The sequence below is a fragment of the Sparus aurata genome, chromosome 3 (genome assembly GCF_900880675.1).
Source record: "Sparus aurata chromosome 3, fSpaAur1.1, whole genome shotgun sequence".
Taxonomy (NCBI): domain Eukaryota; kingdom Metazoa; phylum Chordata; class Actinopteri; order Spariformes; family Sparidae; genus Sparus; species Sparus aurata.
This window is the reverse complement of record NC_044189.1, coordinates 20,228,723-20,243,414: the sequence shown is the minus strand read 5'-3', so window position 1 is coordinate 20,243,414 and position 14,692 is coordinate 20,228,723. Positions and strand designations below refer to the sequence as shown.

The following is a 14,692-nucleotide window of genomic DNA, read 5'->3' as shown; positions in this document are numbered from 1 at the left end:
TAGCGGAGGTTAGATGCCCCGGACTATGTGCTGAGACCCTATTTGTACTGTTGCTGAAGTTTGGTGCTGTTCTGAGCATTATTTGTGGCTTTTTGGTGGCGGTTTATATTTGGATCCATTTACTGCAGTGTATTGTTGTCGTGCGGTCGTTTCTGAGGTTGATAAAACTCCGTAAATTAGCGGTCTGCTAACTTGATCTCTCGAGAGGGAGTCTAACACAGTTTCACGGTGTGTTAGACCATGGATTAAACTTACACCGGAATATCCCTTTAAAGAAAGATCCATACAGCTGTCACGTGGTGAATACTGTAGCCTGTTGAGCTAACGGCAGCAGAGTGAAACACTGCCATCAATCCAAACGTAACACAACTGCTATATTAACATGTTTCACGCTAACACCCATGCGTTTCATTTGCTCGCTTGTTGCTACGACTTAAACACCAGATGACAGTCCATTTCCCATGATCCCACGCTGCTTCCTAACAGCACAAACCACGTGTTTCATGTTGTGACTGAGAGACCCCTAGTGGCAGAAAATGAACACCGCGCATTTAACGAGCGGATAACTTCTGCTTCTGTGCGCTACGACAGAGCAGGACTCACACAGCAGTGAGTCTACAGAACAGCTGGTATAAAAGACTTATAAAGTGGATTGAAAGTAAACTCTTCTCTCTTGTATCAGTGGGACTGAATGAAAACAGACATTTATTAATAAGGAAATTGACCGTGGAAATTGATTAAGTAAGTACACATAATGTTTGGACTGAAGTATAAGCAGTCGCTGCATTACGAGCGGTTCTTACAGGATGAGGAATGCACGGCTCAGACATGTTGAAGAGATCCAGAGTCAAGTCGGGTCTGATTTACAAGATGCAATGTGATGGAGGGGGGAGGGGGGTGAAGGAGGGGGCAGAGAGAGAGATGAAGGGTGTATATAGAGAGGGAAAAAGAAAAGAGGAGGGATTACGAAAAACGACAGAGCAGTCGGAGCCATGGAGATGGATGGGGAGAGAGAATATGAATGAGAGGAGAGAGAGGGTGTTTTTCTAAGGGAAGGCTCATAAACGATCTTCCCAAAATGCCCGTGACGTTAAGAGTCCCCTCATGGCTCCTTATTTGAAAGCCGATGCTGCTGATGTGAGGCTTCGGGAGGAGACGTACAGTTGGAAGTGCTGGTTGAGCAGTTGATGAGCTGTCGGAGAGGACCAGGCGGTCGGGCTGTGCTGGTTGTTGTTGTCAGGAACGATGTGATCTTATCCTTAACCCAGTCATGGCTCCAGGTGTGCATGTGGTTTTAAGCCCCGCGGTTGAGAATTTGCCAGAAAATGACTCAAAAGAGGGAATTTTTCTATTTGACATAATGTTTGATGATGCGTGCCAAGTGGAATAAATCGCAGTGGTTCAGTAATGCCAGGATTCGGTTTATGTGTGCTGCAAAAACCAAAGACAGAGACAAACTGTGTGGAGATCCTTTATAGGACACAAACACACGCAGTAATGTGCCTGTAAGTAACGTGATACAGGCGATGAAACTTTCAGAAATGATCATTGATGGGTTTTTTTGTTCGTTTACAGAAAAAGTGACCAAATATTGTGACGAATTGGGCCACTGGGTCCAGACTGGCTCCACTTGTCAACGGGCTTTGAAGAACAAATCAGAGGTATTTGGCTGTCGGCTGAAAGGAAGCCAGCCTCAGATGGTGTGTTCATTCATTTAGAGGTTTAACTTTTCCTTTTTCTTTTGTTCTCAGAAGGAAATCCTTCTGTTTTTACGGGATGCTGCAGGAGAGCTCAGCGCAGAGCCCGCAGAGAAAGGAGGCGTTATGGAAATCATCCTGGAGAATGAAAAGAAGTGCTCAGAGAAGATGAAGCAAGATCCTCCTTACAATAAATCAGGTACTGCGACTGTCTGATGAAACGTGCTGTGCATCTCTGGAGTTTCGTGGGGAACAAACGTCTGAACGTCTCTCTGTCTGCTGGTGTCGCAGGTCTGTTCTGCAGTCGGAGCTGGGACGGCTGGCTGTGTTGGGACGACGCTCCAGCGGGAACCTACGCCTCACAAAACTGCCCGGATTACTTCAGGGACTTCGACCCCTCAGGTGAGCAGAGACACTCTGCTGACGTCTGCTGATGAATTCACCTGAAATCATCTGTTGGCTGTTTCTAACAAAACTGGACTTCACCTGATTGTTCTTTCAGAAAGGGCGACTAAGTTCTGTGGAGAAGATGGTCGGTGGTTTCACCATCCGGAGGTCGACAGGATTTGGACCAACTACACACTGTGTGCCAGCGGCCACGAGAAGAGGCTGAGGGTAACGATCTGTCCATCATTGGTCCATCATACATCAGATTACATTATATCACAGAACCTGTACAGAAACTCTCTCACACAGATGTTCCACACTGCACCTATTGATCCGCTCTGAAGGAACAAAGTAGATTTAGGATACAAACGTGCACAGACAGAACTGACGGTGTAGGTAATAAGTGAGGGCAGCACACAGATTTGAGGCAGCTGGTGGTGCCGGCTGCTTCCAGCTTCACCTCAGACAAAGTCCTCATCGCAGTACGAGCACGTCTCTCTGTTCGGTCGTCTCCATGCATCGATGCAACGAGCCCTATGAGGTAAACAACAAGTGAAGTTGTTGTTGCCTTCCAGCAGCTTCTCCCATCAATTACTTATTCTCTGGTACCAATCTGAGCAACATCATCCAACAACTCTGAGGAGATGGTCAGCTTTTAATCTTGTGGCAAAAACTTGTTTCATTATTTTACGCTCAGTTATTTGTCGCCGTTGTGGGATTAACTTCATGCAAACTCTGAAACATGCTGAGCAGTTGTTTTTGAATGATGTTGGTTTGAACACACTGAACTGTCACGTCACCTGTGGTCGCAGCCCCCTCTGACCAGTAATATCTCTGTTCTCTTCACAGAAAATGAAAATGCTCGAGAATGAATACAAGTGCCTCCTGAAAATAAATCGAGATCCACCTTTTAACACTTCAGGTACTGACCCGCCTGCTGAGGCTCAGTGTGTAACTCTGGTTTCCTGCTAATACTGTCTCAGGATATGAGTGTGATCGCTCTGTTTCTTGAGGCTTAATGTGTCACATGAACAGCACACCTGTAAACATTGTGATCACGGCTGTGCTGGTGTCGCAGGTCTGTTCTGCAGTCGGAGCTGGGACGGCTGGTTGTGTTGGGACGACACTCCAGCAGGAACCTACGCCTCACAAAACTGCCCCGATTACTTTTCCAACTTCGACCCGACAGGTGAGCAGAGAGAGCCGAGAGTTCTGTTAACCTCTGTGATCGTGGAGATTAAATACATGATTGTGAATCCCTTAAGATTGATCAGGATCTGAAACTGTCAGATCGCCCAGCTTATGTCAGAGTTCATTTGTAGAGGAGCGGAAATAGTTTGGAGAATGTGTGACACGCGTTATTGTTGTGTTCAGAAAAGGCGACTAAGTACTGTGGAGATGATGGGCAGTGGTTTCGCCACCCGGAGAGCGGCAAGACTTGGACCAATTACACCCTGTGTGCTGTCAGCAAGGAGAAGTGGAAGGTAAAGTGTAGTAATGTGTAGAAGCTTTTCATCAGAACCATCAGAACCTTCTCAGTTTATCGGCACAGCTGGATTTTCCTCTAAGCTCAACATGTGGCCTCTTTCACAGTTGCAAAGCGATGCATGTGGTCTTCACAAAACACAACAACATATATAGTGTCGTGTGTGTGTGTGTGTGTGTGTGTGTGTGTGTGTGTGTGTGTCTTTGAAGGCAGCCGCCCAGTTCTCGGGGGACACTGATGTGGAGCCCGTGGACGAGGCCACAGTCGGCCCGGTGATCAACCCCGAGGAGCAGGAGATCGGGAACAAGAAGATCCTGGACAACCAGTACAAATGCTTTGAGAAGATGAATCGAGACGTCCCGTACAACAAATCAGGTAGTGAGAGTATCTACGGCGGCTCGTTGTGGCTCTGTGTCAGCACTTCCTCCTCTGTGGATGTTTAATTCTCTCCGTTGCTTTGTCGGCGTCGCAGGGCTGCACTGCAATCGGAACTGGGACGGCTGGCTGTGCTGGGAGGACACTCCGGCCGGGACTTACACCTCTCAGAACTGCCCAAATTATTTTCCTGACTTTGACCCCACAGGTGAGCAGGGAGGCTCCACAGTGTTGCTCCTTTTTTAAAGCTCTGCTCTGTTTTGCAAGAAATATGAAATATTAATTGCTGTATTTATTACATAATTGTTGCTTTCAGAAAAGGCAACTAAGTACTGTGGGGAGGACGGGCAGTGGTTCCGCCACCCAGACACCAACAGGACGTGGTCCAACTACACACTCTGCAATATAAACACCAGTGCAAAGCTGAAGGTAATGAAACCTTAGATGAAGTGGCTGCTATCACCGAGCGACTGCACGGCGGCCTCACAGTGATGGCTCAGCACATCTCCTCTCGCTGCTGCGTGCAGTCCTGTGGTATCTGTTCAAACTGGAAAACATGGAGCTCTGATGTATCTGCTCATAAATAATTGCACCACACTCTATTATTAAAATAATTTCCAAGACACATGACTCTCCTATACTGAGCTGCATGGATGGATTCATAGATGGAAAGTAACATGTCAATACAAAGGGAGGGATCACACCTTCCAATCAGTTCTGCAAGTCAAACCGGCTATTTTTGTAACATTTCAACCAATCACGTTCCACCTTTCAGCTGTGATGCAAGAGGTCAGTAATGTCTTTGTTGGAAGATGTCCTCAGAAGACAGAGTGCTGGACGACTGCTGGTGTCGTCATGTTTTTCTCTCCGACAGTAATTGGTCGATTATGTGAAACTACCTGGCGCCAAGTTTGTTCCACGCCAAACATCTTGTGCACCAACAACATTTGCCCTCCAAACCATGAGTTCCATTTTTACTGCAGACGATTAGTCACCCTCTACTTTACTGAGAACACGTATGCCAATTTTTTTTTTTTCTTAAATCAACCGGCAAATATCCAAGAAAATACAGAATAAAACAGAAACTTGCAACCGAACCTTTTACAGACAGCTGCATGTTGGAATGTCCGTGCTGGCAACCCAGAAGAATTCACTCGTCTTACTGTCCAAATATATAATGCCGCAATTTGATTATCTATTCACTGCACTAGTTAAGACACCTCATCTCCATCATATTTCTTCTGCACATCTTCACTTGACTTCTTATTCTTATCGTTTGATGTGATTTGTGACTCAGCGTGTTGTTTTGTGTTGTTGCAGTCGGCGTACATCCTCTTCTACATGGCCATCGTGGGTCATGCTTTATCCATCGCCTCCCTGCTCATCTCCCTGGCCATCTTCTTCTACTTCAGGTAATGGATTCAACATGATGTTTCTGCCTGTCAAAGAGCATTTAAATGATGTGGTTTGAAAATGGTTAACATGGTGCCTGATAGTGTTTGTCATTGGATTATTAATCACAGGGAGCTCCAGTCTTAAAGGCTCCATCACAGATGGTGTTGGCTCCAGTCTCCTCCAGCCATCATTTCATTACTCATCAGTATCTCGGCTTCGTCCATTCCAGCAGAGTCAGTTTAACAGTTGTACAGTTTCATGACCTTCATGTCCGAGAGCCACAGAGAATAAGCTTCAGCGTTAATGAGTGTGAATGTAATCAGCTCAAAGATGAGCCCATCGTCTCTAAAGACTGTCATCAGAGGAATGCTTCATCTTTTTTTTTGTTCTTTTTGTTCTTTTTGTCTGTTCTTCATCGTTAGTTTCAGTTCCATTGTTCTTGATTGTTGGTTTGTGTCGATGTCATAATCACTGTAGCGGCTGCTTTGTCTGTGTGAATGAGTTTTGTTAAATGTTTTATTCCTCAACAGTCTAACCAGAGACAAGAACTTCAAACGTATCCTGTGCGTTACATCGGTTGCATTATAACTAGATGAGCTAGACTCAGATCAACAGGTAGATAAATACATTCACTGTGGCGTTGCTGACTGAATTTATCTCCACTGCTTCACTGAGTTTAATCTATAAACAACTTGACTGCCACTAATTTCAAGCCGACTTGGTCTCCTTGTGCTGCTCACTTCTTTCATGGATATTTAGGATTCAGAGCTGTGATGGCCACTGAGTCCTTCGCTTTTATCAGAACTGAGTCCACCTGAGTGCATTGCTCATTAAGGTTGTTCATCCCGACATACTGCCTAATCCCAGAGGGGGAAGAGTGCACAATTAATTGAGATGCTGCTGTTGAAATTCAATTAGATAAGAGTTTAGGATAACAAAGTGGATGAGGGGAAGGGAGGTATAATATTCAGTTAATGTTTATGAAACGTGGAATTGATTAAGCTTCAGAAAAAGTTAGCAGGCTGTGCTGCACATGGATGAAACTTTGGCTTTTTTTGATAATCATGGATGCGTTTCGGGCGTGAGTCATCTCCCATCGCCTGGACCTGGACCTGTAGGCTCACAGATCAGGTGGGGCAGGTCATAAAAGTTATTATTCAGATAAAAAGTGGATGGGGTATGAATTGGTGATATTCTTCATCTTTAATGTAGAAAGTATTCATCACATTTCCTGCAGCGAGCCCCCAGCAGAGCTTCTCAGCATCCGTCCTCCTGATCGTCTGAATCCCGAGCTCCATCAGAGCTGTCTTAAAATATTTATTTATTGTGGATTTATTAATTTTGGTCCCTCTGGAGAGTTTCCACTGGCCTGTCAAGTTTATAATGACAGCTTTCGATTTGCTTCTTTAATGTGCCACAATATTTGCTGCAGTGACATTACTGTGCTCACGGAAACATTTAAAACTAAATCTAATTGTTTACGATTAATGCCGCAGATTGCCTGTAGCAGCATCTCCTTTTGACTTCAGTCCAGGTTTTTGTTGGTCTAAGGTGAATTTGCTCTCTACTGCCATTATGATGCATGCACCAACAATGTGCTTGATCACACTTCCAGTTAACCAACACGCCCATCGGCACACAGACGGGCGCAGTACTTACACAATGTTTATCTGGAGAAAGATGGAGCAACACAAAAATTATCTTTAATAAGATTTATACCTGTGAAGAATCACTGTGTGGAAAAGTTGCTTGCTGGCCCTGTGCTTCTTCAGTGCTTCGGTTGTAAAAGTTTACTGTTGACGGGTGTTGACCTCCTAAATGCAGCTGTTATCCAGAGCAGATCTTGTAAGAGACCCTTAGCTCGCTGCGAAGCTTCATACACACTCATAAATCTAGCGGCAGTGTTTGGGGCAGGTGCGTTATCACAAACCCCCATGACCCCCCGAGAGTCCACTCCTTCACTCAGATACACAGAAACTCTGCGGGGCGCTCATAATGCCTTACAAATTAATATCTCAATAAATTAAAATTACTGGCATATAAAATCTTTTACTTCTTTATTCTTTTTAACCATGACTTTATATTTATTATTTATAGCCAAAACACTCAAAATATTGGAAGCTTTTTGCTGTATTATGAGATCCAGATGTGCGGCTCTGGGTGGAATGTGATGGTGTACAGCTGCACCACTCTGTTATTTACAGCTCCACATTAACACTGTCAGGATTCCCAGATAAAAATACTCCAGCTCGCTGTGGAAAAACAGAGGTGGATGAACGGACGACCTGAAGACGTGTGACAGTTTGAATGTTGTCATAAGGATCCAGCCTCTGTTCTGACTCGGCCTTCCAGATAAACCTCCTGTATAGAAGCATTCAAGAGCTCCTGCATGTCCTTTTATGTCTGGAGCTGCAGCAGAGTGCAACCTCTGAATAAGACGGTGACAATCTGCAGTTGTGTATGCAGGTTAGTCCTGGCTCGAGGAAATTCAGCGCTGTTCCCGTTTTCACGGGTCTCTGGGGTTTTAATGACTCATCAAAGATAAAATTGGCCGTGAGCAGTAAAAGGATATAAACTGTAGAGGACATATTTATAGGAGGCTGTATTCTAGAGAGTATATTTGGAGCTTGGTTTCATTCAGCTTTAAACACTCTGTGAGCTGCAGTAGATTTGATTGCCGCCCTGAAATTAAAACATTATTAAACCATTAGCAACAATAAAGCTGCTGGATATGAATGACTTGTAACCATTTTGATTCTAATAGATATTTTCACTTTGCCCGTCAAGCATTTCATTGTGCTATTAATTCTGAGTGGCCAGCCGAGGTAATGAGGACGCACCCCTGGGATCCATTCTGCATTATTGAACAGGGTTTGTAGCGTGTGCAGTCCGGCTCATTGATCCCAGGGAGTTTTCACCAACGACACACAAAGATCTCAGATGAAAGATTCCAATTATTTGGTGTTTTACAGACTGTTGCAACATCCGAGGACCTCATTAAACTATTAACCTGCCAGTCATGAGTCACTCTTTGTTCTGCGGCTGCAGCTGCTTTTTGTCCCTCTTCCTTTTAATGTGTCATTCCCAACTTGGTGTCCTGTTGTTAATTATCACATTATGTCCTGGTTTGTCAGCATGTTAATTAATCACACCATCTCTATTCACTCAGGAGTCTGAGCTGCCAAAGGATCACCCTGCACAAGAACCTCTTCTGCTCCTACGTGCTCAATTCAGCCCTCACCATCATCTACCTCGTCGGAGTGGTCAATAATCCTGAGGTGGTGAGCAGAAACCCGGTGAGCTTCCTCTGCTGGATATTTCAGTACTAAAAAATGAGCACAAAGGTTACTGTTCACACCGGCATCATCACAGCGGGGATGGAAACTAAGATTTGCAACCTTGCAAGCTTCTCTCTGAGACTAGCTAAATGCTAATGCTAGCAAGCCAACACGTTGATGTAAAGCAAGTATATTTCTGTTCACTGTGTGACGTCACAGTCCAGCTGACGCCAACTGGAAGGTGACGAGTTTTGCTTTTACCCTGTGGACAGACTTCCAGGAGGCTTGAGTGGAGGAGAGAATAGAGCCCATTAACTCTCGGTACAGATCAGGTGAAACCGAAGGATCCAGGATTTATTTCTCACTCTCTTTAACATTGTGACATCGGGCCACTTCTAATTTAGGATTTCTCAGAGAATATTGCATTGATCTCGATGATGATAATCAGTGGTATTAAGCTGGCTGGCAGCTACGAGCAAGTTCAAGTTGATGCAGATCCTAATAAAAATCTGAGTGTTGGAGATTTAAATACGGGCTTGATTGAATTAAAGAGGACTGTTGGGACCTGGTGGAGGCACTGAGTTGTTCTGCAGTTGCTAGTTGGAACAAAGTGCTGCTCATCATCCTCAGAGTAACATTACTTCTCTTACAAATTTTATTGTTAAGTTTTTTCCTGAGAAATTTCAGTCTGGACCAAAGCGGACCGACAAACTAACCGGCGTTAACGTCCCCAGAGAAGGCTGGAAAGTGCCGTTTTAGCATAATACTGTTATAGTGTGAGGCGGAGGATTAGTTTCACTGTCTCCAAATGAGATACAAATGTATTCATGATTTATGCAAAGCCAGAAAAAAAAAAAGGTTCATTGAACTTACTTGGCTGTGCAGGGCCAGGCAGTGGGAGGAGGACGGATTCACATGGAGCTGCTCCGTATTTTAAATATTACAAAAAGTTTGTACAACAGACTTTTTAAGTAAAACCTAATTAATATTTCATCCCACTGTGCCATATCTTGGCACTGTCATATTTTCAATCATTTCACATTCTCCTGTCAGAGTTTTGGAGCCTCACTGAATGCATTACGTGAATTCTATGAAACACTGAGGTCTGTTTTGATAGAGATGATAAATCTGTCTGGTAAGAATGCCGCACTATCAAGTCTAAACATAAATTCATGTGTTACTCTTCAATAAGCACTCCTCTCTGGAAATAAAAATAATAACCGTCCACTCACTGCCCGCTGCGTTTTAAAAGTGCTTAATGCAGCGTTTGTCCAGCTCAAAAAGTGGATCAAATGAATCATACAGTAAATTTCCTTTTATGTAGAGGTGAATTAAATCAACATGCAAATTCCAGAAGTTAAAGTTAATAAAACTGTCTGAAAATCGCCTGCTTGCAAAAAATCTTTATCCCCCGAATACTGTGCAGAAGCTAGATAAGGACAGAACTTAGATTGCCAAAGTGCCAAACAAAATCATCACATAGTATTGTAGAAATTGTCTCACACATGCATCGGATCCGATTAGCCTCAGCCTGCTTTCAGCTGGAGCGTCTGCTGCCAGACAGAGTAGCAGAACCAACCCGGAGGCTTCGCTGGGTTTGGGTTTGATTCTGTGTCCTGCTTTTGCACATTTTCATGCATTCACCAAATCTGTCCGGCTCATCCTGCTTTATTCTTTATTCTGTCTCCAAACCTCTCCAGGAAGCAGCCAGCACTGACAGCCATCATCATTAATATGAGGAAATAAATACAGTATAATTCTGTGCAGTGGCTCGCGTTCAAGCCTCTCCTCCGCACAATTTGTCAAAAAGTTTTGTGTTTAGTCTGTTACCTTCTGACACCGCACTGTCAAGTCGTGATAACTCGCCGCAACACGTCAAAGCAGAATTGGTCACCGTGGCCCGACTTTTCAGGAAGAAGCCGAAAAAGAAATCACAAGCACCAGTGGTTGGGATTCACGCGTGTCTGCTGGGAAGCATTTGAAATTTACCGCTGCCAAAGTGAGACTTATGAGCCTGTTTTCTGCACTGGTGATTTAGGAATGGTGGATTGTGGCGGAGATTTGCTCTCCCAGAGAAAACAAGCTCTTTGTATTCTCTCCGGTGCAGGGATACAGGGTCTGGTTCGGCCTGCCAGCAGTGCGGGGGAGTGAATCCCCAAAGCTTATGTCAAACCGGGGAGGAGGCCGAAAACATGAAAAACATCAGTATGATGTATAGCTGCTTGATTTGTTAACCAGAACATCATCGGCAACTTTACACAAACCTCGCTGAGCTTCAGTGCAAAACAGTTGTGAATTTGAGAGAAGTGAGCGAGCCGGATCTGCAGGCTGAGACGAGTCCACGTCTGTTAGAGTGGAGAAGCTTCAAGAGGAGGCAGGAAAGTGAGAGACGGACATGTGGATAAAAGTTTAGAAGTGAATGACTGATGTGTGTTTGGAGCTGAAGAGACTCCTGAGAGCTGCAGTTAACAGCAGCGCCAGCATCTTTCAGTTGAACCGTGGTCCTTTTATACACAGGAATGTGAATATTTCAAATGTTATTTCCCTGAAACAACTTCTTCCATTTATGTTCTTCATATAAAGAGAAAAACGATGAGTTCAGGACCTGTTTTAACAGAATACCATGTGAGTAGGATGATGAATGTAGCTTTAGTTTTCTTGCTGCAGGAGAGACCTGAGAACAAATACAGCAGATACAACAAGAAGGAATTCCCCCAAATATGTGTTTTTTAAATATCAGCAAGCAAAACTTTAAAGAAAGTCTCTCTAACATCAGAAAGGAGGATTATATCACATGTTGAAACCATTCAGTGCAGCTGTTTTAAAGGGGTGAAAACATTTGAATTATTAACAGAAATCATGAGCAGAATTTGATGAAATAACAGTTTTAACATTACAACTCTATGGGAACATGTTGTTTTTACTAAATCCTCTGATTTGTGATGAAACTATAATATCGGGTGTTGTTTCGACTGAAGAGAAACGTACGTGTTGGTTTCAACTCTCTCAGTCATCTTGGCTTCTTTTTTTTTTGCCACTCTATCCAAATGTAAGCGCAGATATAACAGATGGGACGAGCAGCCGTCAGCCAACACTGCTGATGTGACTGTTAGTTCATGTGGCATCTCCAAAAAAGTGTCTCCCTCACAAACCCCCTTAGAAATGAGACAAAATGTTAATTGATTTCACTGGTAACGTTTGTGGAAGAGAAGACTGTCCGTGATGTCGGTGGATGATCGCTGGAGCTCCGTGCAGAAGTCACTCATTACAGATTACTGCAGATCCATAAGTGTCTTTGTAATAAGTAGACTGCTCTGATAGGATGAACTGTGCATAATAATATGTCATCAAAGCCACCTCTTTCAGCACATTATAATGATAGACAGAATACATAATGAGAGGCTGGAAGCAGGAACCTGTACTGTACATGGTGCTGGTTTACGCTGGAGATCGCAGCTTATCTTTGCTACCGTGGGTAAAGTGGGAATATCGCTATCAAAGAGCACTGCTAACACAAAGGAGAATCATTGATTCCATCTCAGCTCACATCCCGAGGGGGTAAATGAATAAACATCCTCCCTGACTGCAGAGCGTAATACTGGATAATGATTATGTGCCGCGAGTGCAGAAACATCCTCTTAGATCTTTTTAGCGTCCTGCTGAGACGGTGTCAGGAGTGTTTGAATTGAATCTGCTAAATGGATATTTTTTTTTCATGTGGAGAGCCAAAAACAAATAACAGCTCCTCCTGTTCTCCCTCCCCGTGCCTCTCTGCAGGTCGGCTGTAAGGTGCTGCACTTCTTCCACATGTACATGCTGGGCTGCAATTATTTCTGGATGCTGTGTGAAGGCATCTACCTGCACACGCTCATCGTGGTGGCCGTGTTCGCAGAGGAGCAGCACCTGCACTGGTACTACCTCCTGGGCTGGGGTGAGTCCATCTCAATCAAATCTGAACACTTATTTTTATATTCTATAGTGAATCTTCAAACTCTGATCTTTATCCGCTAACTGGACAGGAAACTCACTGAAAAGCTATTCAACAAGCCACAAATTTAGAGCCGCGTCCAAATAATCCTGGTACAGTTTGTCACCGTGGACGCGCTGACAGCTTTATTGGCCGTCCTGTCGCGTCGCGCTCACGTTGTTTTTTACCTTGTTCAAAACAGGAGTAATGGGAGCAGGCTGTCAAACAAGGAGGCGATGGAAGTAAATGGATGGTCATCGTTAAATAATGGGATAACCTTGAGGCCTTGTGTGTGTGTGTGTGTGTGTGTGTGTGTGTGTGTGTGTGTGTGTGTGTGTGTGTGCGTGTGCGTGTGTGTGTGCGTGTGTGTGTGTGTGTGTGTGTGTGTGTGTGAGGCAGTCATTCAGTCAGGTCCATCTGTGGCCGATATGCTGCAGGGCCTCAATGAAAACGGAGCGCACATGGATTCATGTGTTTATGTCCAAATGAAGCAGTGCGATCTGAGCCGAGCCCCTCCAGGGTTTTTTATAGACAACATGTCAAATTAGACAGGACTGCTACATCAAATCAACCATGTGGTGTTGTTTTTAGGGTTGGAGGGAGGAAATAGGAACGTTTGCACACATGAGGATGTGGAAGTTAATCCAACGTGCTCCTGCCTCTCCAAGTATTTATGCAGTGTTTGCAGAGTTACAATTCATTTGATGATGAGGTCGAACACCAACAAAACAACCCACCACACTTTTTACTGTTGCATGAATGACAAATGAATTTCACTAAATTCACTCAAGACCTCATATGGCGGCCATCTTTCTCCTGTCCAAGGCTTTCCTCTAGTGCCTGCATCCATCCACGCCGTGGCAAGGAAAAAGTATTTTGACGACAAGTGAGTAATGTTCCAGAAACTTGTGCAAATAAACAGGAGATGTTTGCGTATGTGCTCGTCTGTGTGTGGCACAGAGTGTGTACACTTGCACGGTGTTGTATCGGTGTGTGTGTGTGCATGTGTATTTTGGGCAGCAGGCAGCATTGACTGATATGTTTTTCCTTCTGTAGCTGTTGGATGAGTGTGGAAACCCATCTGCTCTACGCGGTCCATGGTCCTATAGTGGCAGCGCTCCTCGTAAGTGTGCTCAGCCGCGGCCTCAGCAAAAAAGCAAGAGGAACACATGGATCAGAGCAACTGCTGATTATGTCTGTTTTGTGCTCCCTTTCTGCAGGTGAACCTCTTCTTCTTACTGAATATTATCCGAGTGCTGGTGACCAAGCTGAGGGACACACACCGTGCAGAGTCCAACATGTACATGAAGGCGGTGAGAGCCACTCTCATCCTGGTGCCGCTGCTCGGAATCCAGTTCGTCATTTTCCCCTGGAGGCCGGAGAACCGGCTGGCTGGGGAGGTCTACGAGTACATCATGCACATACTTATGCACTACCAGGTAGGTACTGTGCTGCATTCATCACAGTTTCCATTAAAGCACCAGATGGGAGCTGACTGCAAAGGTAATTCAGCAGAGAGCTAAAGAACAAGAAAAGTGCTGCTTCACTGCCCACGTCGGTCGAGGTGTTTTGCACATGTGGTCAGTGACGGAGGAAAACAAATATCTGCAAGCGTTGTAATCAACGTGCACTTCGTCCCGAGAGCCAATGCTAATATTCATATGTTAGCCCTGTTATTCTCAGCGTAAGAGAAACGATCACTCTGTCGCTGCTCTCAGGTCTCATCCGACTCAAGATTCAGATGTTTCCGTCCATTAACACCTTGTTTTCTGCCTCGTGATCGATGGATGTGATTCAACTCTAATTTACCCTTTAAATCACCAGTTGGACAATTCATTAACTTTATTTAACTACAAGTTAGACACTTCATTAGACAACAGGCAGGCAGGCAGGCTGGGATACTCCCAGGTAGTCAGGCAGATCATTCAGGGATTATATTGCTTTATCACACACTGTCTCTGTTTAATTACTTTGTGCTAATTATGTGTATGTGTTTTATTTTGAAGGGATTACTGGTGGCAACGATATTCTGCTTCTTCAACGGAGAGGTAAGAACTGTTCACGTATTTCTGCACATCAGCACTTTCCCCTGATAGGCTGCTGCGAC

The 14,692-nt window shown here is 44.5% G+C and overlaps 1 protein-coding gene across 3 annotated transcripts in view; it reads left to right on the top strand.

Moving 5' to 3' along the window:
* Nucleotides 1-14,692, top strand: part of calcr (calcitonin receptor) — a 56,779-nt gene that overhangs the window by 36,147 nt on the left and 5,940 nt on the right. For all 3 annotated transcript variants that reach the window (XM_030411204.1, XM_030411206.1, XM_030411205.1), the window contains exons 5-21: nucleotides 1,576-1,661; nucleotides 1,752-1,896; nucleotides 1,989-2,099; nucleotides 2,200-2,312; nucleotides 2,934-3,006; nucleotides 3,163-3,273; nucleotides 3,459-3,568; nucleotides 3,780-3,945; nucleotides 4,043-4,153; nucleotides 4,262-4,374; nucleotides 5,266-5,357; nucleotides 8,510-8,636; nucleotides 12,396-12,549; nucleotides 13,411-13,471; nucleotides 13,642-13,708; nucleotides 13,806-14,024; nucleotides 14,592-14,633. In XM_030411204.1, the coding sequence (XP_030267064.1) occupies nucleotides 1,576-1,661; nucleotides 1,752-1,896; nucleotides 1,989-2,099; nucleotides 2,200-2,312; nucleotides 2,934-3,006; nucleotides 3,163-3,273; nucleotides 3,459-3,568; nucleotides 3,780-3,945; nucleotides 4,043-4,153; nucleotides 4,262-4,374; nucleotides 5,266-5,357; nucleotides 8,510-8,636; nucleotides 12,396-12,549; nucleotides 13,411-13,471; nucleotides 13,642-13,708; nucleotides 13,806-14,024; nucleotides 14,592-14,633 (1,901 nt within the window). The remainder of the gene's footprint in view (nucleotides 1-1,575; nucleotides 1,662-1,751; nucleotides 1,897-1,988; nucleotides 2,100-2,199; nucleotides 2,313-2,933; nucleotides 3,007-3,162; nucleotides 3,274-3,458; nucleotides 3,569-3,779; nucleotides 3,946-4,042; nucleotides 4,154-4,261; nucleotides 4,375-5,265; nucleotides 5,358-8,509; nucleotides 8,637-12,395; nucleotides 12,550-13,410; nucleotides 13,472-13,641; nucleotides 13,709-13,805; nucleotides 14,025-14,591; nucleotides 14,634-14,692) is intronic.